Source organism: Myodes glareolus, chromosome 21, assembly GCF_982192425.1.
Source record: "Myodes glareolus chromosome 21, mMyoGla1.1, whole genome shotgun sequence".
Taxonomy (NCBI): Eukaryota; Metazoa; Chordata; class Mammalia; order Rodentia; family Cricetidae; genus Myodes; species Myodes glareolus.
This window is the reverse complement of record NC_142046.1, coordinates 36,092,331-36,117,494: the sequence shown is the minus strand read 5'-3', so window position 1 is coordinate 36,117,494 and position 25,164 is coordinate 36,092,331. Positions and strand designations below refer to the sequence as shown.

General features: G+C 36.3%; 1 protein-coding gene across 1 annotated transcript; it reads right to left on the bottom strand.

Moving 5' to 3' along the window:
• Nucleotides 1–278: 278 nt before the first annotated feature.
• Arl6ip6 (ARF like GTPase 6 interacting protein 6) lies at nt 279–25,164 on the bottom strand. The gene is made up of 4 exons (XM_048426025.3): nt 24,707–25,164; nt 23,412–23,465; nt 14,937–15,069; nt 279–1,460 (listed from the first exon to the last, which is right to left on the bottom strand). Exons 1-4 carry the CDS (start codon nt 25,104–25,106, stop codon nt 1,367–1,369), a joined length of 681 nt encoding a protein of 226 aa, XP_048281982.3. The 5' UTR covers nt 25,107–25,164; the 3' UTR covers nt 279–1,366.

Sequence of the window (25,164 nt, the reverse complement as noted above, 5' to 3'; positions counted from 1 at the left end):
TTACTTTTTCTTAAGACAAGGCTTCTCTAGCTTTGGAGCCTGTGCTGGAACTTGCGCTGTAGACCAGGCTGGCCTTGAACTCACAGAGATCCACCACATCTGCCTTCTGGGTGCTGGGATTAAAGGGGTGCATCATCATCACCTGGCTCATTTTAAATTGGGACATTATGAGTCATTTCCAATGAAATGGAAATGACTTTTCTTATTTTTTCCTCTTGAGAATACAGGGAGACTGTGACTATGAAGACAACAACAAAAATCTTGACATGACTAAAGCAGAAAGTTATAAAAGTATATATATTACAATATACATATTAAATTTTAATTATATATACATGTACAGAATATCAAAATACCTTTTCTACTTTGCCAACTATATTCTTGAGATTAAAAATAAAACAGTTCAAACGTTTCTACATAAAAAACATTCTAGTTTTCAATTACTAAAAACAAAATAGTACAAGTTTTGCTGCCTTAATATATACATCAAAATAAATACTTTTAATTGTGGAAAATAGAAATGGCCAACAGTCTCAAATTTCTTAACATTATGACAAAAGTTTACCCCTGAATTTTTAGTATCTTTTTTTTAAAAAAAATAATAAAATTTTTTAACCTTAAAATTAAATCAATGTGCTTTAACACATAAAAAAAGAAAATACTTAGTAAAGGACAGGTTGACACCAACTAAAAAACAAAATTTACAGTCATATAGATATAAATGTAACCATTTAAAAAACATAAATTTAATATTATGTAAATATATAAAACTCCTAGATATACTCCATAAAAATTATAAATGTACATTTGCATTCTACTGATTATCAAAAACTCTGATGTAGTTGCTATAAAATGTTAAAGATAAAAGGCATTGTTTTCTTTCTTCTCTTTCTTTAAATGGTCTCACTGTGTAGCTAGAGGCTGGCTTCCAACCCATGGAACCCGGTTTAGCAGGTCAGCACTGTTTTCTTAATGTAATATATAAATAAGAAACACTTTTATCTCAATCAATAATATCAACATTTGTTAGCAAAAAAAAATGGATTATACATAGAAAGGTAGACATTGTCCTGTATTCAAGTTTCCAAGTTTGATTTCCATAAAAATATTTTTGGAACTGATAAAACTACATAAGCAAAAGTAAAAAGATGAGGTAAACATCTTTTCATTTTAAGAAAGCATTTGAAAGTACTCAAATATTCCCACTGGCTAGTTTTTGAAATGATGCTTTATAAGGTCTTCCATAATAATGATGATAACGATATGTATCTGAACCACATTCCATAGTCTTCTGAGTAGGTAATGTTTGTTTCTGTTATTTTCAAACAATTAAGCCTTTTACCAGCCATATTGCTCTATTGTGGGTTTACATGAGGCACCATGCCACAGTAAGAGCAGCTACAATGCCATTCAAAATTGCCATGCTATAGCCCATGTGGAAAGAATGTCCAGTCAGTTTCCTAGAGAAAAAAACAGAAACACAAATCAAATAAACAACATGTAATTTGGTATGATAAACTAGTAAGATCTTACTAAAAATGCTTAAGACATCACAATGAGTTCTTGAGGTTTTACAAATTAATGTATAAGCTAAAAAAAAATATTGGGCACTTGTAGGACTAGTACAGCATCATCAGTTTTAAATTCTTTTTCAAAAGTCCTCCTAAAAGACTCAAGAGATGGCTCAGTGGTTAAAAATACTGCCTGCTCTTCCAGTGAACTGCCCAGCATCCATAATGGGTGGCTCATTATTGCCTATAACACCAGCTCCAGGTGATCCTATACCCTTGCACCCATGGGCACCAGAACAAAAGGCACAAATGGCACGTGCACACACACACCACACACACACACAGAGGGGGAGAGAGAGAGAGAGAGAGAGAGAGAGAGAGAGAGAGAGAGAGAGAGAGAGAGAGAAATATCAAAAAAAAAATTAAAATCAACAAACAAAATAAGCAAAACTGTCCTGATTTGCTGGTGGATATCTGGTCTGTACAAATGAAGAAGATCAGAGGTCTGGAATTCTGTACAGACAGACAGGAAGTGATATGGGTGGGCGGAGAGAGGCAATGATAAGCTGGGAGAAAACAGAACCTTAGTCTCATTTCAGCTGGGAAGTTAAGAAGTTAAGCAGCTGTGGTTTTGCTCCTTCATCTCTCTGATCTCTCAGCATTTTCCCCAAATATCTGACTCTGGGCTTTTATTAATACCTACTAGAACTCATGCTACATATTGGTGCTCAACATGGGGCAGGAATTCACAAAAAGCCACTTGCTTTGCAAGTCACCAATATAGGCCAGAGCTACAAAGAACTCCAGTTACATACTTGTGCACAGTTTTTTTCAATTAAGAGGTTACTTACTAATATCTGTACTTAAAGTGAAACAATATTATAAGGACAGTTAACTACATAATTTATTTACAAAAAGTCAATCAAGGAAATTCAATAATAAAAAATTACTGAATAAGTTAATTTACTAGCTAAAAATCTTCACATGACGGTTCATTTGACTATATAATGAGACAAAATAGGAAATTTAATAACAGAAGCAGATTGTTTCTAAAGTTAGGATCCAAAATGTGAATTCTATCAGGCTTAAATATATTTCCCACTTCATTTCTGAAATAAAAATGGAAATAAGTGGGAAATGCTGTTCAATAAGAATAAAAGGACTAAAAATAGTTACAAAGAAAGGTTCATTATAATAGGACAACTTCCATGCTAGAGGACGAGTTGTAGAAGAGAAGTCATCTTAGTCTAGTTTCAAAAGTTTTTCCAACAATGCAGACACATACAATGACGTGCTCATGTGATTCCCACTAGTGGTATGAGTCAAGCTCTAGAGTTAGACATGGGTTTGAGCAACTCTTACAAGGGGTATAAAGATAGAAAAATTGTTTGATCTCTTTGGCCTTTAATTTCTTCTATAAAATTGGTGACAAATTTACCCTTATAAAGTTGCTGTGAGGACTACATATCTGTTGCATAACAGGTATGTTAGTTATACAGCTTGGGTCTGAAGCACAACTGAAAGGAAGCAGGGATAAGTAGGTAGGGCCTTATCTTCTCTGGGAGAACAAGTGAAGACTAGGGATATAAGGTGCATTATTAAGAGTTAAGGAGGAAGGCATTTTCTCTCCAAAGCTGGAGATCTAACCTAGTTCCTGCACATGAGGAGTAACCAAGCACTTTTCAAACTGAGATACATATGTCATGACAAGGAGAAAGAAGAGACGGAATGGAAGAAGTCCCCTTATAATAAATAAGTGAAACTGGAAGTGAAGTCTATTCAAGAGTTCATTGTGGCTAGGATTTTAAATAGGAACAAAACAGTGGTAAAAAGAAACAGATATATAGGTGGATAATCACACTTAAATCCTAATTCAGAATATGCATTTGTACATTCTAGATATTTGGAACTTATTTTGAGTAATACTATTATCAACCCTCTTTATATCAATAGAATGCTATAAAATTCAGCCTATTTTAAGTGAATTTGAGACCTACTTGCTCCTCCTTGACCTTCTTTTGCCCTAATAAAGCTTTGTAATTTTATAGGAACTTAATATACCTTTATGTTCATAAAGACCTGATAAAACAATTATTAATTTTCTTAATAAATTTCACAATAGTTGTGACCAATTTTGATGTATTTACTTTGGCTTTCTGATTCTTAAATTTCAATTATTTTCCTGGTCACTAATTTATATCCCTTACTCTATAAACCTAGCCTGAAAAAATACTCCAGATTGGCACAGAAGGAATTTTTATAGTATTACAATCTAAAAGGAGAAAAATGGATAAAAAAATAAATGTGTAACAAAGCTGTAAACATACTCTAAGTTTTCCTGCTTCTTCTATTCCATAGCCATTAGCTGACCCCTAGCACTTACTATTCATTAAAGCACAAATATTCAGAAAATGGTAGTAGTTGTATAAGTAAGGTGTGATTGTTCTTTGGGGACTGTCCTGGAACTCACTCTGTAGACCAGGCTGGCTTTGAACTCAGAGATCCACATGAATTATTGCTTTTTAATATGCAATTTAAATAATCTGCCTTATCCATAAGACTATAAAATTTGCCAGACACAATGGCACCATAACAAATGAGAACACCCATTCATCCTTTGGCTAATGTAATTATTTGGGGGGGATGGGGTCTAAAACTTAGAAAAATTTTGAGAATACATAACTTCAGAGAAATCTACAAAAGCAAATTAAAACCCATCTGTCCTCTCACCCTTTTCTGTAAATAAGGGCGTATTAGAACAGCCTTACTCATCCTTTATAAACTGTCTACAACAGCTTGGGTGCTACAATGACAGATGAGGAGTTGTGACTACAGTCATGTGGATCACATACTTATCATCTGGTTCTTTACAGGAAAAGCTTATGAATTCTCAGTATCTAAAGTCAATCAGATCTGTAGAGCTGCAATCATAACTATTACCTGGATCTTTCTTTTTTCTTTGAAGACAGGGTTTCACTGTGTAGCTCTGGCTGTCCTGGAACTGACTCTGTAGACCAGGCTGTCCTCTAACGCACACACCCACTACCTGCTCTGCCTCCAAACTGCTGGGATTTAAAGGTGTACTGCACTACACCAGCTTGGACTTTCTTTAAAATTCAGAATCAAAACCAAGATTTTATCGCAAGAACACCAACTCAGTACCTGAAAATTTAGATACATCACACGCAAAATTACTCCAAGAGTAAATAACGAGGTTTACTATTTGGCAATAAAATTTAGATACATCACATGCAAAATTACTTCAAGAGTAAATAACGAGATTTACTATTTGGCAATAAATTATCAAGGAGATTTAAATAGATAATTTCTTCAGCAAGATATGCCCAGTTTTCTATGTGCAAACTTTAAAATTATTGTAGTTTTAAACAAAAACATTCAATAAATACTTTAAAAACTTATCTGTTTTACCGAATAATCCTAAAGACTATATACTTTTAAAAAATTTAAATAATAGGTAACTCAAATAAGAAACCAGGTAGGATAAAAACGTTCCCCAATGTTACACACATACACTGTTCTCAGCAGTAGTCACATTAGTGCACTGCATATGCATAAAAGAATACGTATATTTGTATTTGTATCAAATAGAGAAACTATCTTTAGACTAAAGTACTAAAAAGCTTAAACAGTTTACCATAATTTCATATATAGTTATATTAGATGATACAATTTTTTAATATATATTTTAACTATAATACATATACTATATAAATATACAAGGAAGAAGAGCAAAGAGGAGCTAAGCTGGACTTAGGTACCATTCATGTTTTGCCATAAGATAGGTTGAGGCACCATTCTTTTTTTGCCCATGACGTTATCTGTTTCTTTAAAAAAAAAAAAATTATTATGTTTGTGTGTCTTGTAGGAGGAGGGGAATGTACACACGTGTGCAGGTGCCTGCATAGTTCAGAAAAGGGGACTGGAGTTATAGGCAGTTGTGAGCTCTGAGAGCTGAGTGCTGGGAATGGACCATGGATCCTTTGAAAGAACAGCAAAAGCACTTTTACTTTACTTCCTTAGTCCGTATCTGTTGATTTAACCAGTCAACTTATATCAGTTGTTAATTGACTTGATCAAGAATTCTTCTGGGGTAAACAGTATGGGCTGGATTTAAAAGCACCTCTCTGACTTCAAAACACTTTCTAATATAATAGACTTCTCATAATTTATAAATATTGTTGTGATGATTTGAATGGAAATGGGCCCCCAGCGACGAATAGGGAGTCACATTATTGGAGGTGCAGCCTTGCTGGAGAAGGTATAGCTTTGTTGGAGGAAGTCTGTCACTGGTGGTGGGCTTTGAGGCTTCAGAAGCTCAAGCCTGGCCCATTGTCACTGTCTTCCTGCTACGTGCTATGCAGATGCAGAACTCTCAGTTACTTTTCCAGCACCATATCTGTGTACCACATTGCTTCCCACCATGATAACTGATCAAACCTCTGATCTGAAAGCCAGCCCCAATTAAATGCTTTCCTTTATAAGTTAGAGTGGTTCTGTTGTCTCTTCACAACATAGAAACCCTGACTAAGACAATTGCTGAGCATACAAAAGGGGGTTTGAATGGTCTCTCAGTACTCTTGGTGCTGTCTGTACTATTTTAAACAACTCACAAATAACACATTAGCAGCACACAAAGTGCAAACAAGTGCAAAGCAAGCAGTCAGCTATGAAACCATGTTACGAAAACAAGAAAACCAAGAATGAACGCTGACATAATTTCTTACAGGATTTTGTTTCATCTATACATATCTTTCACTCAGGAGTAATGGAATATATTTTATAAGGCACACATGTATTTTAGCCCTAGTCTTCTAGAAGCCACATTATGTTACCACCAATATAGTTGTTAATATAGTCATTGCAACTGATGGCTCCACACCGTCCCTAGTTAATGAATCTTCGTGACACTCAGACATCAAAGCCAAGTCCATGATCTATTTCTTTTGTCAGTAGCTTTTCTCTACTACTGCAATTAGCCATCTGACATCTGTTTCATTAGTTCATGATAATAATGAATCTGATTCAACAAGAGGAAGCTTTCCAAAATCTGTATCAAAGATAAGGTTAATGCATTGTAATCAATGTTACAGCTAGTGCACTTGGAAAAGAAACTTCTAATTTAAATAAAAGTTTTTTTGATCTACAAGTTTATATTAATGCCCAAGATAATCCATAGCATGTTCCTACAATGCTGTACTACAATGAGAAGCTACAGAATAATCCTAGTAACACATTTAAAACAAACAAGGTTTCAAGGCAATATAGAAAGTACCATAACAAAGTAATGCCAACCCTAAAATCCAAAATTCTCCAGTAAATTTATTTTCAGTATTTTATTTTTTTCTATTTCACCCTGTTACAAAAAGTAAAATAACACTGGTCCACAAATGCCATGAAAACTCAACTGTCTCAGCATCTTTCTAAAAGAAGTACAACATGTAAAATCATCACATGATTACAAAAATTACCAAAATAGTAAGTGATTAAAAAAAAAACAAACACAACCTTATAAAAACCTATTGTTTTCAAACTCCCAATTGTGTAGATTATAAATAACATCCAAGGCATATTTTAAAAATACGAGGCATATATGCTAAATTTAATAAAATTTAAAATGTACTTTCTGAAATTAAAAAATCCTCACCAACCCCACATCTGATAGAGGACTGATTTCCAAAAATAAAGAACTCAAGAAGCTAAACATCAAAATACCAAATAGTCCTAAATGGGTTACAGAATTTCAATTCTCAATACTTAACATTTAGTTATATATGTGAACTTTCCTTTCTTAATTTGGGAATGTAGCATTATATAGAATGTTGTTCAATTTAATTTTAGCCCTTTTTAACACTACCTTTTCTTTTTTTCCTTCTTTTTTTTTGGTAAGCCAAGTGATCTATCTACCTTTCAGAAGTTGTCTGGTTTTGATTCTCGAAACTGTGATTTTTATTTTAATTTTTACCCAACTGTTGTTAACTATTTTGTTTCCTGGAATTTTGTTTTGAAACAACAACAACAAAAAAAGGCTGTGTTAAATGAAAAAAAAAATGGGGTACAGATTTAAACAAAGAATTCTCAACAGAAGAATTTCAAATGACCAAAGACAGTTAAGGAATTGCTCAACATTTTTAGCTGCCAGAGAAATGCAAAACAAAACAACTCTGAGGTATCATCTTACACTTGTTAGAATGGCTAAGATCAAAAACACTGATGACAGCTTATGTTGGAGAGGATGTGGAGTAAGGAGAATACTCCTGCATTGCTGGTAGTGAAATGAATTGCTGGAAGTGAAAACTTGTACTCTCAAAAATCAGTACGGCAGTTTTTCAGAATATTGCAAATCAATCTACCTCAACACCCAGCAACACCACTCTTGGGCATAAACCCAAAGGATGCACACTCATACCACAAGGATATTTGCTCAACTATGTTCACAGCATTATTTGTAACAACCAGAACCTGGAAACAACCTAGATGCCCCTCAACAGAAGAATGGTGGTACATTTACCCAATGGAGTACTACTCAGTGGTAAAAAAAAATAACACCCCGAAATTTGCAGGGAAATGGATGTAACTAGGAAAAAAAAAATCCTGAGTGAGGTAAACCAGACCCAGAAAGACAAATATGGTAATAAGTGGGTATTAGATGTAACGCAAAGAATAACTAGCCAACAAGTCCACAACCTCAGAGAAGCTAGGTAACAAGCAGGATGCTAAGAGAGAAATACATGGATCTCCCTGGGAAGGTGAAATAGACATGCTCTCCTCAGTAAATTGGGAATGTGAGGGGCGGGGGACAGGGGAGGTGGCAAAGGAGGGAAGAAGGGAGAAGGGAAAGGGAAGAACATGAGGGAATGGATGGTTGAATTGGAGGAAGGACAGAGAGAGAAGAGAATAAGGGAAGAGATATCTTGATAGAACAAACCATTATGGGGTTAGTGAGAAACCTGGCACTAGGGAAATTCCCAGGATTCCACAAGGATGACCCTAGCTAAGACCCTAAGCAATAGCGGAGAAGATGCCTGAACTGGCCTGCATCATTCTGGGAAATAAATATATTCATATTCAAGATGCATCTGAGGCACAAATACTGTGATTTAAGTGAGTCAAGTTATAAGACAATATGTTTTCTCGGTTTAGATAACTCCAAATAGCTTCAAAATTTGAGGGATGGCATTAGCACAAACTTAGCAATCTAGGAACATTTAAAGCAAGTCTTTCTTTTTCTAAAAAATCAAATTTATTTATTTTACATCCCAGTCACAGTTTCCCCTGTCTCCTTTCCCCCTAGTCTCCCCAACCATCAAACTGCAGTTAGACTAAGTAAGCATCTCCCCATTTACTAAGACTGGGCAATGCTACTCAGTATAAGGAGTAGAGTCACAAAAGCCAGTAAAAAGAGTTAAAGACAATCCCTGTTCCCACTGTAATTCCTTTTCTTTTAACAAATGTATACATTGTAAACAAAGATATTCAAGGTTATTAAACAGCATAAGGAAGAGATAATTTGTTTTTAACGTCAGGATCTCTAGTTCCAGACTCCCCTAGAATTTACTATGTAATCCAGGCTAACTTTGAACTCTCATTGGCAGGCCTCCTGCCTTAGCCTTGCAAACAGGCTCATTGTTAGTTGTGAAACTCAAGTTGAGCTATTATTACAAAAGGTGACTAAAGATTTATTTCTAAGAGCTGAAGTAATCTCCACACCTGCAATGCTTTTGACTACAGCATGTCATTTCTTCAGTGTTACTCAATAGAAGCAAGAATTCTATTTAAAATCACTTTCTTAGTTAAGTTATTCAACAATCTAAGCTTTAGATTCAATTACACAACACACCAGAAATCTTAAACTTTTTAAACTATGTTTATTTAGCTGGGGAGAAGTATACCATGGCATAAAAGTGAAGATAGAGGACAGCCTGTGAGAGCTGATTCCCTCCTAGGGAATCAAACTCAGGTCACCAAGTTTGGCAGCAAGCACATTTACATGCTAAGCCACCTTGCTAGCCAAAGATATACAATCTTTGATCAGCTTAAGCATGAAATTTAGAAATCTCTAGCAGCACTTGATTTCCACAGTAGAGCTCTCCTATTGTAATTCCCTCAGATGTATATTCATAGTATAAAATAATAATTCATCTTTCTGACATAAGATACTTCCTTATAGCTGGGAATAGAGCTCAAATGGTAGAATGCTTGCTAAGCAAGTGAAAGCCCTAGACTCAATGCCCAGCACTGGATGAAGAATAAAAAAGGGGTTTTTGCTACAACTTGTAACAATGTTTTGAGCTAATTAACTATGAAAGTCCACCAGACCTATGTTTAGGCCATATAAATTGGTTATTTTGGTTTTATAACCCTACAAAGGTTATAGGAATAAAAGCTGTTAAATTTGACTTCTGACCTAAACAATGGACATTTTTTCAAGTTAGTAACAAGATTTTTTTAAAAAAATTTTCCACTAAATTTATTACTAGTCTACAAAGTAATGTTTGTATTATAGGTGAGATTTTTGGTGATTAAGTGGTTTTATCTTTAGCATGTGAAACATCTGCAAACCTATAAACAGACCACTCACAGCTAGATGGTGCCTGTACAGAGCTAACATAAAATGTGTGCAGTTTAAATCAGAAAGTGTCACTGACTTAGAGAAAACAGAGGATGAGGATAGATGTTAAGAAAAAAAGCTGTTACTCTACTTAGTAACACTGCAGAACAAAACTGTCATATCACAAAAGCTCAGAGTTCCTTGTCATCAAAGTAACAATCAGTAAAACTTCTATAGGCTTATTTTATAATGGAGAAGTCAGGGAGTTATTAGGGCAAACTGAAAGCAGCCATATGCACTATGTTATGAACTGAACTGTTCCTTCAGTTCTTGGGACTCAGTTTCTTCAGGTTATAAAATGGAAGAACAACACTAAAGATAACACCTATGGGTGGCTTAGAGACTTGGCTTCTCTATGATCTTTATTTGGAACTCCTAAGACATCTCTTGTACCAAAGTACTAGTTTAAAAGTTGTACTTTTAGGAAAAATTCAACTTCAGGCTAGCTATTCTACCTAACTCCTCCTCTAGCCATAAGAACTTTGAGCTGGAGCTAGTGATAACACACTGTGAGGGAAGAACAGCGAGTTAGACAAGACTGTTACACGGAATTATAACCTGATGACAACTAAGGAATACTCTTGATATTTTACAAAATCCAAACTTCTGCTGTGTTTTTTAACTGCAAATTCCAAGTAGCTAGGACATAGTTCTCCATGTAACTATTTTAGAATTAGAGCAAAATTTTCACTTTTACATAAGTACTGCAAGAAGTAAAAGATAAGATACATTTCTTTTCTTTCTCCCCCTCTCCTTTTTTTGCTTTTTTGTTCGTGACAGGGTTTCTCTGTGTAATAGTTCTGACTGTCCCGGAATTCAATTTTTAGACCAGGCTGGCCTCGAACTCACTCTGCCTGTCTCTGCTTCCCAAGTGCTGGGACTAAAGGCATGTGCCACCACCACAAGGCTTAAAGGTACATTTTTAAAAAGATACTTAATGAATTTTGACGGGAAGATGGCTCCATGTATTTGTATACTTAGCTAAATTAAAAAGGTATGTTGGTAGCAGGCAAGCTAGTTCAGCAGGAAGACCTGAATTCAATCTTAGAACCCACATGGTGGAAGGCCAGAACTGACTCCTCTAAGTTGTCCTCGACCTTCACATATGTGCTATGACGTGTACATGCAGGAGCAGCATTTACATATAATTAAATAAAATGTAATAAAAATTTTGCTAAATAAAAATAAGCAACAAGAAAATTATTTCTTTTTCAGTATCAATCTAAACCAGTTAGTCAGATTGCTAATTTCATTAAATGTTTCACCTCGTAGTTACTAAATAGCAAGAAACGTTACTTTATTTCATTGAGAATTTTGTTTCAGTAAAATGCAAGTCATAGAATAGTCTTGATTTTTTTTCCTCTGAAATTATTCATTCTATCTTGTGACAAGGTCTTATGTATCCCAGGCTGGCCTCAAACCTGAATGGCCTTGAACTAGCTGGGATTGCACACATGCACCACTACATACTGTCCAGTGCCAGGCATGAAACCCAGGGCACCATGCACATTAAGAAAGCATACTAGCAAGCGAGGTACATTTAAAAGGCCATTTTAGAATCTTTCAACAAAGAATCAGAATTAAACAAGCAAGAAGAAAACTTATTTTAGGTAGTTATGTAACATATAACATTATTATAAAGTTATTTTTATTAAATCATTATATTATACATTAAGGAAATATAACTGATTTCTAAGAAAACAGTCTGAAAAGTTCAACATTTTCATAAGAAAGAGTCTATTTTCCTGTGCAAGGACTCACTCTACTGGTTACACAGAGAATATAGTCTTAGACAATGTGAAGTAATTATTTTGATGAACACTAGAGGGCGATATTTTCATTTCTAAACTAAATATCACTTTCTGTGTTTATCTGTATTTGAATTTGAATGCCTTCTTAAATTTCAATTGAATAAACATACAATTTTGTATTTTAAATTTTGTATGAATAGAGTTTATTAAAATATATTTTATAAGTGCTTTAAAACTTTTTAAGACTAGACCACCAAGTATACAAAGTATGTGATTGAAAACTATCATTTTAATGACAAACATTCAACAATAAAGGTTCCTTATTTCTTACAATTTAATAAAAAGATTAATTTATTAAAACAATACAATATATTTAGTTAAGAGATCTTTAGGAGAACACTAAAACTCTTTAATCCTCAAAACTCTTAGTTGCCAAAACAGCTGGAAATTCAGGACTAGCAATCAGGGTAGAAATCAAATACAAGGGAACGAAAAATGAACACATTATACAAAATTTATAGTCTCTGTTTAAAGATACTGGTGTTAACAGGCAGAAAGATAATATAAATTTGAACTCTTTTTAATGTCTTAGCCAAATAAGTTTTCTGACTAAATACTACCAAGTAATCTATAGTATGGTATAAAACTCTTAGGTATAACTCTTAGAATATTTAATTATGAATTAAATTAAATATAACTATGCTGTGGGGCAATGGTCTTGTATTGGTTTAATAAAATGCTGAGTGGCCAGTAGTCAGGCAGGAAGTACAGACAGGGCAACCAGGCAGGAAGTATAGGCGGGGCAATGAGAACAGCAAAATTCTGGGAAGAGGAATGACTTAGTTTGCAGTCCAGGCACAGAGGAAGCAAGATGAGAATACCTCACTGATAAAAGCTACCAAGCCACGTGGCTAACAGACATTATGGGCTAATTTAAGGTGTAAGAATTAATTAATATGAAGCCTGAGCTAATAGGCCAACATAGACCTCTGTGTATTTCTTTGGGACAGAAACCAATGTCAACAAATGGCACCAGTGTGGATAATTGCATCCACCACAAAACCAGAGTGAGCTTGAGAACTTATTCTAGGCACAAAAGAACAGAGTTAAGCATGGCTTATTGATAGCAGCACTTTCTCAGGTGCGCTCTGTTTGCTAGAGGCAAGCACTCTCATTTAAGAGAGACTTCCTGACTCAGCTTTAACCTTGCAGCTCTTTTAACAGTCCCTGCCACCAAACACTTAAATGGTATTTATGAATTGCCGACAGCACGCTTCTTGGTGGTGCCAGGGACTTTGAAACTCCATAGAGTTGTGGCAATAAACATGGCTCCCGCCAGTAACTCTGCCATGACACTAGACTCTCAGAAAGCTAAGGAATGGGGCGAATCCAGCTGTTAAAGCCTTGGCTTTAATCCTAGCCATATCACTTAGCAAACTGAAGATTCATGCGGTCAGAAATAGAGAGATAAACAGTAAAGATAGATTCAGATGAAGAAAACCTCTAATGGTTGACAATGTGTTTAAAAATGTATGTAGGCTTGAGAGAGAAAAAAAAAAGGATAAAGTCCTTAAAATGAAAAAGAGAGAGAGTAGCTGGGTGTGGTGGCACATACCTTTAATCCCAACACTTGGGAGACAGAAGCAGGCATATCTGTGAGTTCAAGGACAACCTGGTCTATAACATGAGTGCCAAGACAGCCAAAGATACACAGAGAAACCTAGTCTCAAAAAAACCAAAAATTAAAAATAAAAGAAACAAGAGTTTAATGCAAAGCCACATAAAAATGGAAAATACACAGAGAATCTGGGTACTGTATGTTATTATGTTGTCTTTGATGGCTGAGGAAGAAACAACAGCTACAAGAGACATCTGATTGTAAATGCTGCTGTATTAACACAACATATATATTTTGAAAATGCCTTGACTTCCTAATTTAAGTCAAAAGATATGTTACTTCAGAAAAAAGGTTTTGCTTTTGTTTCCACAGAAAATGAGAGGCTGTAGATTCATTCTGGGTTAAGAAAAATCAGGTTTGATCAAAGAAGACCCCCTGAGAAATTTCTGATAGAAGCGGATAACCCAGATGTCTAAGTTCTATATCCAGAACAGTTTCAAAGACTGATGGCCAAGATGATCAAGCCTCAAAGAATACTTCAGTCAGGACTTGATCATAATTCTCATTTTTCTTTAGGTCCCCATAAGATTATCAGAACCCCTAATCAGCAGGAAGTAGTCTAGAAAACTACACCCACATTCTCAAAAAATGGATTATAGATGTTTGTCTTTGTTTAGAGTATTAGTTACAAATTTTAATGAATAATGGTCAGGGATAAAGCTAAACAAAGGAAATTGGATTCAGAGTTCTTGTTTTGAAAAAAAAAAGGGAGGGGATTGCTGTGGGACAATGGTCTTGTATTGCTTTAATAAAATGCTGATTGGCCAGTAGTCAGGCAGCAAGTACAGGCAGGGCGACCAGGTGGGGCAACAAGAACAGCAGAATTCTGGGAAGAGGAATGACTTAGTTTGCAGTTCAGACACAGAGGAAGCAAGATGAGAATGCCTCACTGATAAAAGCTACCAAGCCACACGGCTAACAGACAAGAATTATGGGCCAATTTAAGGTGTAAGAATTAATTAATATGAAGCCTGAGCTAATAGGCCAACCAGTTTATAATTACTGTAGACCTCTGAGTATGTCTTTGGGACTGAATGGCTGCAGGACCTGATGGGACAGAAACCCATGTCAACATAACTAAATTAAATATCTAACCATATCAATGTAAATCTGTAGGTATACAAATATGATTTTCAGTATTTTTAAAAATTACATTATTTAGATATAGAATTTAAAATATTATTCTCCAGTTACCTAATGGTGAGACCCAGATGCTGAAAAATCTTGTCATTTTTGTTTTAATACTAAAATCTAGAGCTTTAAAATATAAGTTAATTAATCTTTATTTTTGTGTGTTTAACAGAACTCAGATTTACACACACACACCCAACACCTCAAGCAAAATAAACAAACTCAGAAGTACTTACTTGAACCTAGCAGGTGAAAGAGGAGTAGGTGGAAACATTCCTGGTTCAAAAGAATCAAAGTAAGTCACTGTCCAAGAGAAGCTGCAGCAGGAGAATCCAGCAGTTAGAGATAGTGTCAGCAGAGACCAGAACCCTTAATGGGAAGAAAGGAAAAAAATTATTAAAATAATTTAAACTAGATTCTTTATGTCCAGATGCTGATATAAATTCTATTGTGTTTAGCACATGCTAACTCACATAAAGAAAAAATGAGAATACCATTAGAGGTTATTTCATTAAATATTTAAATGAAATTGTTATGTGTGCAAGCAAAGACAAATTCTACCTAAAATTAGAAAAAAAAATTGTTTATGACATTCAACTACAGCAAAAATAGTCAAAGCAATTTACTCTTAGCATGTCCTTAACAGTTCTCATTTAAATTCATGAGCAGTAGCTGGCATTTGTTATTGTTTTGTACTAAGTGCCTTCTTTCATCCCAAGACAAGAACTTTTTACATCAATCAATTGTACAATACCTCTTTATAACCGTCCTCTGAAAATAAAATACTGTTTCTTCATCCTTGTTCAGGATATAAACTAAAGTTGACTCCCAACTTACCAAGGAGTTGGGAACTCAATTGGTCAAGTGAGAACTTTTTTATCACAGGAATCAAATCAAAAGCGTGGTATTATAGTTGAGGGATAAGGGTTAGGAAGAACTAGAAAGATAAAAAGAAAAGTGGCAGAACACAGGAATAAACTGATCTGAAGATTTTTGGATACTATTCAACTCACTAAGGATATTAAAGGGAAAATGAACTGTTTTTAAATCTCATTCTCTTTAGTAGTACAGTTACATTTCTTAAAATTTTATTTTTTCATTTCATGCATATGAATGTTTTACCTGCATATATTTATGCATATCATATGTGTGTCTGGTGCCTGCAAAGGTCAGAAGAGGTGTCAGATCCTCTGGAACTGAGTGATAAGCAGTTGGAAGCCACCACATGGGTGTTGGGAAACAAACCTCACTCCTTTGCAGGAGCAGCAGAGAGAGTGCTTTGTTAGAACTACTGAGCCATCTCTCCGGTTCTCAGTTTTATTTTAACTTCAAGTTGTTTTTTTTTTTTAATTATTCATTTTGGTTTTTCAAGACAGAGTATCTCTGTGTAGCTTTGGTGCCTATACTGAAACCAGCTCTGTAGATCAGGTTGGCCTCAAACTCCAGCAATTTCCCTGTCTCTGCCTTCCAAGTGCTGGGATTAAAGGTGTGTATGACCACCGTGTGGCTTAGGTTCAAGTTTTGAATAAGTCTTTCATAAATTTAATTCATTACATCTACTCAGCAAAATACCTGTATTTGGTACAGTGCTACGCAATGGGAACAAAACAGAAAATACATTGTATTCACTGAGTAATTCTGGTGAGAAGAAAAGAGTACAAATAAATTAGTAGCTATAGATTGAAAAAATATGTTTTTGAATAAATTTTACATAACCTAAGATCTCTGGGGAGATAACATCAGAATTTGATTGAGGCTGTGATTCTTGAAAGATGTTAATTCTAAGATTTATATATTAGACAATAATATTCAACAGCAGACAACTACCAAATACTGAATGCTACAGGACCTTGTATTTAACAATTAGTACGAACATATGGACCCAGAGGAACGAAATACAACTTTTAGAAGAAAAGCCAAGTAAGTTAGCTTGCAACAGAGCAAGATCTCATAGTAAAAATCAAATAAATAAAAATGTTAATACAGGCTAGGAATATCGTTCATTGGTAAAATCCTTGCATAACAGATAGAGGGCCCTAACTTTAAGCACTAGCAATTCCCCTAGCTACAAAATATTTCAACACTATCTAGAATAAGGAAAACTGGTTGAATCATATTCCACACTATACACAATAAATTCTAAAGCACATCAATGAGCAAGGCATAAAAGGGTACGATGATATAGACCTGTGACTTCAGGCTTTCAGAGACTGAGTCAGCAGGATCATGAGCCTGAAGCATTCTTCACCTGAGCTACACAAGATAACCCGCTTACAAATTAAATCGAATATGGAGATGCATGTATTATATAAGGACATATCCAAATAGAGTAAATCTATGTCCACAGTATATGCACTATAAGAATATATATTTAGATATTGATAAATAAAAAATCTCAGGGAAGATTGAGAATTTATCACTGGCCGTCCGTAGGGAGAAGAAATGTTGAACAGGAGAAGACTATTATGAGTACACTTCATAACTATTTTAAATTTTGATTCATGTGATTTGGGGGAGTGGTGAGACAGGGTCTTATCATTATAGCTCTCACTGTCCTGAAACTCACTACATAGACCAGGCTGGTTTAGAACTCAGACATCCATGTGCCTCTGTATCTCTAGTACTAGGATTAAAGGCATGTCCCACCATGCCTAGGCCCATGTGATTCTTTTATATATAGTTTAGTTAGCACATTGCGTGTGTATCATACATGGGTCCATCCACAGTGATGGGGATTCCTGTAATCCTAGCATTGGGGAGGCAAAAACAGAAGAATTTGAAGTTCAATGTCATTCTTTCAAATGCGGGGAGTTCAGGGCCAGCCTGGGCTATATGAAACCCTATCTCAAAAATGTAAAAAGTAAACCCAGGTTCCAAAATTATTTCTCTAGTAAGACAGTCTTTTCTAAAGAGAACAAGGTCAGAGAAATTATACAATAATGCGTGTTTCAACCTATTCTGACTGCTTTTTTGTTTGTCGGTTTTTTGGTTTTTTTTTTTTTTTTTTTTTTGAGACAGGGTTTTTCCTGCAGCCCTGGCTGTCCTAGAACTCTCCAGACCAGTGCCTCCTGAGTGCTGCAATTAAAGGCATGTGCTATCACACCCAGACAGCTATTTATTTATTTGTTTTCAAGACAGGGTTCCTCTGTGTAGCTTTGGCTGTTCTGAAACTCTCTATATAGACCAGGATGATCTTCAACTCACAAAGATTCACCCGCATGCCCAGCTCTGACTGTTTCTTGAGAAGTTCACCAAGGTGAACTCTTATAAAAAGCTTACGAGATGCTTTCAGAGTCCCGGAAGGAAAGACAAAGATCATCAAAGGATAACAAGAATTAGCAATTTCCTGGCTACCCAAAAACGATTTACAGAATATTTTATCAAAAAGCAGGTAAGAAATATGTGTGCTGAGCTGTTTATGTATCCTATGAAGCTTGATAACACTAACAACAGTGCTGACATGTAGAGAGTAAAGAAATTAAACAGTAAGAAAGTGTAGAAGTGTTTTTAAAAGACTGGCCTGGCAGTGGTGGGACACACCTTTAATTATAGCACTGGGGAGGCAGAGACAGGCAAATCTCTATGAGTTCTGGTTTACAGAATTAGTTCCAGGACAGCCAAGGCTACACAAAGAAACCCCGTCATAAAATACACACAAAAAAAGAAAAAGATTAACCTAAATGCTGATGGTTCCTCTTTTCCTGCCCCACCCCACCCTACCCCCCTTTTTAAAGTTACCCCACAAAAAGTCTGTGGCAAGGCAGAAAGGAGAAATACCTTGTCTCTGGCTTTTATGTTGTAAAATTACAAAGCTAGTATATAGATATAATCAGGGATGGAAAGGTAAACAAACTTCTAGAAGAGAAAAAAATAATGAACTTTTTGGAATACAGATGAATTGTTTATGTGGCACACACAGAAAGATGTTCCTACTTGGAATAAATGTTCTTGTGTTTGCACCGAATCTGAGATATAAAGATGGAAGAATGCTGTTGGGCTTCCTGACACAGCCATCCAGAAAAAACTATACACTAGAAAGGAAGGTGGTTTTGTACCTCTTGGCAGATGGCCCAAAGATCACTCTGCAGATACCTCTAAGTGGGGCACAGAAATAGCAATGGTCCTGTGACTTAGGTGCTACATCTAAAAGGACATCCAAAACAGAATCAAAGATATTTCAACAGTAACTCACTTTAGCAAATGTCATCAAAATTCACCTCAATTTCAAAACTCTGGCACAGTACCCAGGCTCTAGGATCCAACCTGGGACCAAGAATCACAATAAAGTCTGAGATTCAACCTTCTTGTTACCTAGTGAGAACATGGCAGAAATCACAAAATTTGTGAACTTCAATTTTGCAATGTTTCTATTGGCAAGAAAGTGTCATTGGCTACTTAAATATCTCCAAAGATAGGTAAACATAACAAGAAAGCTTACTCCAAGATTAGTATAATTTATATAAAGTCTCTAAAAAAAATGTTGAGAAAATCAATTACTACAAACTGTTATGACATGATGAAACTTCTACATACCTAAAAAAGGTAAAGAAGAAAATATAATTTAAAACTCAGTATTTTGCTACTTAAATCAACCAGGCTTTTTGATCTCAGAACTCTCAGAGAAAACCTGTCTAATTGACCAAAACTATTCTTGTGAGTAGCCATAAGGAGTTATAAGGAACATAACAGACCCAATTCAGAAGCTTCTTCATTCACTAAAAGCTGCCCATCGAGTCTCACCATAAAATTTTTGCATAGTATTAGCTGTCCCATGCATGTAAAATATGTACTAGCACTACATATTTTAGATGAAGTATTTTCTGCTAAAGGCAATTCCAAGTACTTTCTTAAGTATTTTTCCAACTTTGCATAAAATGAAAGGTTTTCACCTACATGCTGGGAAACATTAAAGACTGCTGGAAACACCACAATGTTAGAAACAGGACTAAGTTGTCAAATGAGAGAAAATGTGAAAAACTAACAAGCAAAATTAGATAACAAAATGTATGTGTTTAGCACAATCAACCTGGCCTGAGAACAAACTTAAAGGAGGATCGAGTGGACCGCAGTATTAAGTAAGTTTATTAACCTCCCTGGAAAAGCAAGTTCAAAGGGATGATTTGCAGAATTATTAAAAGGAGAGCCCAACATTTATAAAGTCTGCAGTGTGATCAACACCATCCAATACCCTGCCTGATTATGTCTGTAATATAGTTGTGCTATATTAATGCTACGATGTTAGTCAATCAGATCAACTAATTCTCCCAAATGCTTGCCTTTAATCCTAGGCAGGCGAATCTCTGAGTTTGAGGCCAGACTGATCTACAGAGATTTCTAGGACAGCCAGGGCTACACAAGGAAACTGTCTCAAAAACCAAAAAAACAAAAACTATGTCCTAACAAACCTTTTCATTAAAAAACAAAACAGACGCACAATCACAATAACAAAACACAAATCTGTACACAGGCTTTCCATGAAGAATTTTTTCAGAGAAAAAAAAGATGAGTAAATCAACTTCAGAAGTAAGATTTCCTAACAGGTATTAGGGCTTACACTGCTTATTAATCTGTTACAAGTCACCATTCAGAACTTTTTTCAGATCTTCTTTACATTGTTTTGATTATTTGTCTTAATACAAGGTATGCACCACGTGCATGCCTAGTGTCCTTAGGTCAGTAAGAAAGCAGTGGATGCCCTGGAGCTGAGTTATGGATGTTGTGAGCCACTATGTGGGTGCTGATAACGGAATCTAGTTCCTCTGAAAGAGCAGCAAGTGCTCCTAACTCCTTAGTCATTTCTCTAGATGTATGTGTATGAGTGACTTGTTACCATGTGTGTATGTCTATCACTTGTGTGCCTGAAGCAAGCAGAGGTCAGGTTATATTCCTTGAAAGTAGAGTAATGGACAATTTTGAATTACAATATGGGTGCTGGAACAGGTGCCCTCTGTAAGAGTAGCAAGTGCTTTCTTAACCACTGAACCTCTAGCCCCTACTTTTGAGATTTAATCACCCTTGAATACATTTTTTAAAAAATGAGCTTAGAAAGAAAAGCGGGAGGGGCACAAACACGGTCCTTTGAGCATCTGCATAATAGTGATTCATAAAAGCTAAAAAATCTTCGGATTCAACCTTAGGCAGAATCATAATCCAAAGGCAGTAAGAAAAAAAAATGTGTATCAGATTGTTTCTTTCTTCCTTTTTTTTTTTTTTTTGCGGGGGCGGGGGTCGAGACAGGGTTTCTCTGTAGCTTCGGGGGCTGTCCTGGAACTCACTCTGTAGACCAGGCTGGCCTGGAACTCACAGAGATCCACCTGCCTCTGCCTCCTGAGTGCTGGGATTAAAGACATGCACCACCACCTGGCTGCCAGACTGTGTCTTATCCATGTCAGAACAGAAGTGCTACTAATACTGCTACACTCTTACCATACTGAGTTTTATACCAGTCCTAGGTTAGGATTCAAAAATACCTATGGTACTTAAAACTTTTAAGTCTCTAGGAAGAGAACTCTTCTCATGGTAGTGTACTTACTGTGTTCAAATTACTTTTTTCTAGGAAAACAAAAAAAAAAAATCAACCTACTATCAAACTATTGAGGCAGTTTTGTAATAAACTTTAAATGTGTCTCAGTGAAATATTAAGTAACAGATCTAATAGCAATAATTACACTAAAAGACTAGTAATAAAGATACCTAGTAAATAATGTGAAATGATGATATTCTCACATGAAAAGGGTACATGTGGACTAGGTGTCACTGGAGGTGGGTTTTGAGGTCTCAGATGCTCAAGCCAAAGCCAATTCCAGGGCCTCCCTCTCTTCCTGCTGTCCACTGATCCAGATGTAGAACTCTCAGCTACCTCTCCAGCACCAGGTCTGCAGCATGCTGCCATGCTTCCCACCGTGATAATGAACTAAACCTCGGAACAGTAAGCCAGCCCAAATAAATGTTTTTCTATATGAGGCTTGCCATGATACTGGTGCTTCTTCACAGCAATAGAAAATCTAACAAAGTACATAACACTTTTCTTTTAACCTAGTTGAAAATTTCAACTTTATTAAATATTTACCATGCTTATTCACGTCTTCATTTCAAACGTTTATATCAATTATAAAATGGATAAGAATTTAATTCCCTAGGTGCTTCCTTATGGTAAGATAATAAATCATTTTTTTCTTGTATCTTAACTTATCACCAATGTGAGGAAAACTTAATAGAGTTGGTCTATCCTTTCAACCATCCACTGTCTCTTACTCAGAGGTCTCGTGTCAGTTCTGCACGACCTGCTGTGTATTTATTCTCAAATAGATTAAGAAGTCAAGCTCAGAGTAATATAAGGACAAGTATTACCACAATAGCCTCAATTTTATCAAGAACTTAATCTTTGCACAGTTTCTCTGAAACACATGTTTGTTTATTTTGGTGGTGCTAGAGATGAGAATATGAGCATGCTAAGGAAACCACTACCACCTGAAACAGATTTCTTTGAAGAATTTTTTTTTTTGAAAAAATGATCTGCCCACATGCTACAGTAGATATACTTTCTACAAGTCAAACTATGCCTACTTTGTCCCCATGAATCTGACGGAATTAACCTATTAAGTGATACTGTATTTACTCTCCTCTTGATCAGAGGCTCAGAGGTTTCTGTCTTGGCATAGTTTCTGCTGTAAAAATGGTTGCTTTCCTCAGTCCTGATTTTTAATAATAAAATATGGCAAATAGGTAAACTCCTCAAAGCCATTCGTGAGAGAGACAGGTATCAATAACCCTCTCCACTGGAAAGCCATAAACTACATAATGTATAACATTATGGACACTAGAAACTCACCTGGACATTAATGGCAAATAATTCTTACTTTAAAAATTTTATCTCAAGAGAAACTGCTTACAAAAACATGTGAACATTAAATTCTTCTGAAGTCTGTTTCAGATACTATTTATGTTGGCTAAATTTGTGATCAAGTTTCTAGTTCTAAATTCCTGAAAGAGTATAGGAAGCCTCTTCCAAAGCATAATTAGAAACTACTTGATAATTTGCCAGATACAAGTAATGCACAGTTATGTTGAATTCTGTACACACACATGATGTGGGAATCCTCTCTGTGTGCTGTGATTAACATTAATGAATAATGAAACTGTCTGGCCTATTGATAGGACAGAACTTAGGTAGGCAGAGGAACTGGACTGAATGCTGGGAGAAAGAAGGGCAGAGTCAGAGAGACGCCATGGATCCACTGAAGACAGATGCTGGGAATTTTACCTGGGAAGCCACTGCCATGTGGCAATACACAGATTAATAGAAATGGGTTAAATTAATATAAGAGTTAGCCAATAAGAAACTGGAGCTAATGGGCCAAGCAGTGATATAATTAATACACTATATTAATAGTTTATTATAATAGATATAATAGTTTCTGTGTGGTTATTTCCAGGCTAAATTAGCAGGGCCGGGATGAACAAGAGGCCTGGCTCTCCTTGTAACACACACACACATTAGTGCCCCATTAAAACTTATGGAAAAGTATCTAAATGTCTATCTAAAAAGGAAGTCTAATAACATTTATAATAATGATACATATGAAAAAACGCTAACAAATCACTTCCACATGATATATACAAACGATTTTATCCCAAAGCATGTATAACTTACATATAATTTAGAAAAACAAAAAATAAGTCATCGGATGAATAGAATGAACAGTTCATACCTAACAGCCCAGTATCTACATCATCTTCATTTTTCGAATTTTCTGCATGCAGTTCTGTAAATACAAAAAGAGGTTTAGGCAGCAGAGTAGTACTTCTTCAAGAAACGAATATCCAAAGGCCCTGAAGACACTGTTCAACTGTCAAAGGTACCCTGCAGTCAGAGCGAGCTTCGACTGCTGGTTGACCACCTTCAGCAAACAAATACCTTTACAGGAATCATTGCTTATTTATAAGAATATCGTTTATTCCCTGAGTTGTGCTGAATACAGTTTGCACAAAAGATACTTAACAGCATAGTATATTTTGACTTTAGTTCCTTGCTCCAGTCTCCAAAATACCAATGTCCTCTGTGATAAACTTCAACTGATGAGCATATAATTTTATATTACAGAAGAGAAACTGTGGGCACTTCAGGGTTGAAGTGAAGAAAAAAAGGTCAAAGGTGTGACAGAAATTTGAAGCAATCGCAGTCAAACTTTTAAGACCCACAGTTAACAGCCCAGTAATATATTGTCTTCCTTACAAAAATCCCATCAAACAATGGTAACCTGTTAAATGGCTACCTGCATCCCATTAGGGACTGGGAGAAAATAAAGGAAAACTGGGATTAAATAGATTTCATTTTCAGTAGTAAATGTGACAAAGTGTTGAATCCTTTTAATACAAGATACTGTTTCGAGGTTTCTATTTCGCAATAAATTGGCAAAGTCAAGACTATCAGCTCTAAATTCAAATCTCTTTCCAGTATAATGAACACTAACCATACCGGGAAGAGCTGAGGAGTGTCTTTGGGAGCATTCCTATTTGGCCAGTATGTCAATTTCTGACACAGCAGAACAGACTCTGCCCTGCAACCATTCTACCTCGTTACAAACACAGAAAAGCTATTGTCTATAAAAGTAGACATTTGGGGTGCGGAGAAGAAAGCCTTGTCCTTCGATTTCTCTACGGTCATTTGTGAATCAGCCTTAGAACACATACAGTTTATTGTTACAAGAACTTTTTCGTGAAAAAAAAAAGCAGGGACTGTGATAAAATAGCTGTGCTAATGTTTCAACTCAAGTGTTCAATGCCTCTACGTTTCTTTAGAGTGTGGATTTAGTGAATGAAATCCTTTCTAAAGGGCTCTCATTGTGGAGCAGGGATCTCCATCTAGGGAGAGAAGACAAAAGAAGAGCGAGGAAAGGTAGTTTCGAGGGAAAGCTTTGGAGAGAAAGTGTGAAGGGGGGGCGAGTGTTGTACTGTCTCGACTTGACCCTGGACAGACTTCCAAGGCCTGGGCTTCGGTCAGTACCTTTAACGATCAGGTATGCGATGGCGAGAAGGAAAGCAAGGAGGCCGGCGAAGAGCAGCGAACAGAGAATGGAAAGGACCTGGACGGGCCACCGCCGAGGCTGGCTTCTGGCGGCCGCAGTCGCCGGGAAGATGCCATTGCGCTTCTCAGGCAGGACGGGAGACCCGTCCCCGAGCCGCGGGAGAGGCGGGGCCCTCCTGGGCTCCGACAACGCCCCGGCTGAGAACTCTGCCCGCAAGTCGCGGGCCACTTGGTCGCATCCCTCGTCTTCGTCGACATCGCCCTCACCCCAGCCATCCCCCCGAGTGAAGTTGGAATTCACCCGCCGAGTCACGGGGCCGGGGGTGACCTGGCGGCGCCGTCGCGCGGACGCGGACCCTGCACGCTCCATAAACGACATGGCGGGAAAGCCGGAGAGACCCGCGGAGGTCGAACGTCCGTCGCAGCCCCGCCCCGTC

Bases quoted from the DNA above. Each gene is read 5' to 3' on its own strand.
- Arl6ip6 (XM_048426025.3), bottom strand. From the start codon at position 25,106: ATGTCGTTTATGGAGCGTGCAGGGTCCGCGTCCGCGCGACGGCGCCGC. The intron at 23,466-24,706 runs GTACTGACCGAA...TTGTATTTACAG, and splicing joins CGCATACCTGATCGTTAAAG to AACTGCATGCAGAAAATTCG. The intron at 15,070-23,411 runs GTATGAACTGTT...CTTCCCATTAAG, and splicing joins TGTAGATACTGGGCTGTTAG to GGTTCTGGTCTCTGCTGACA.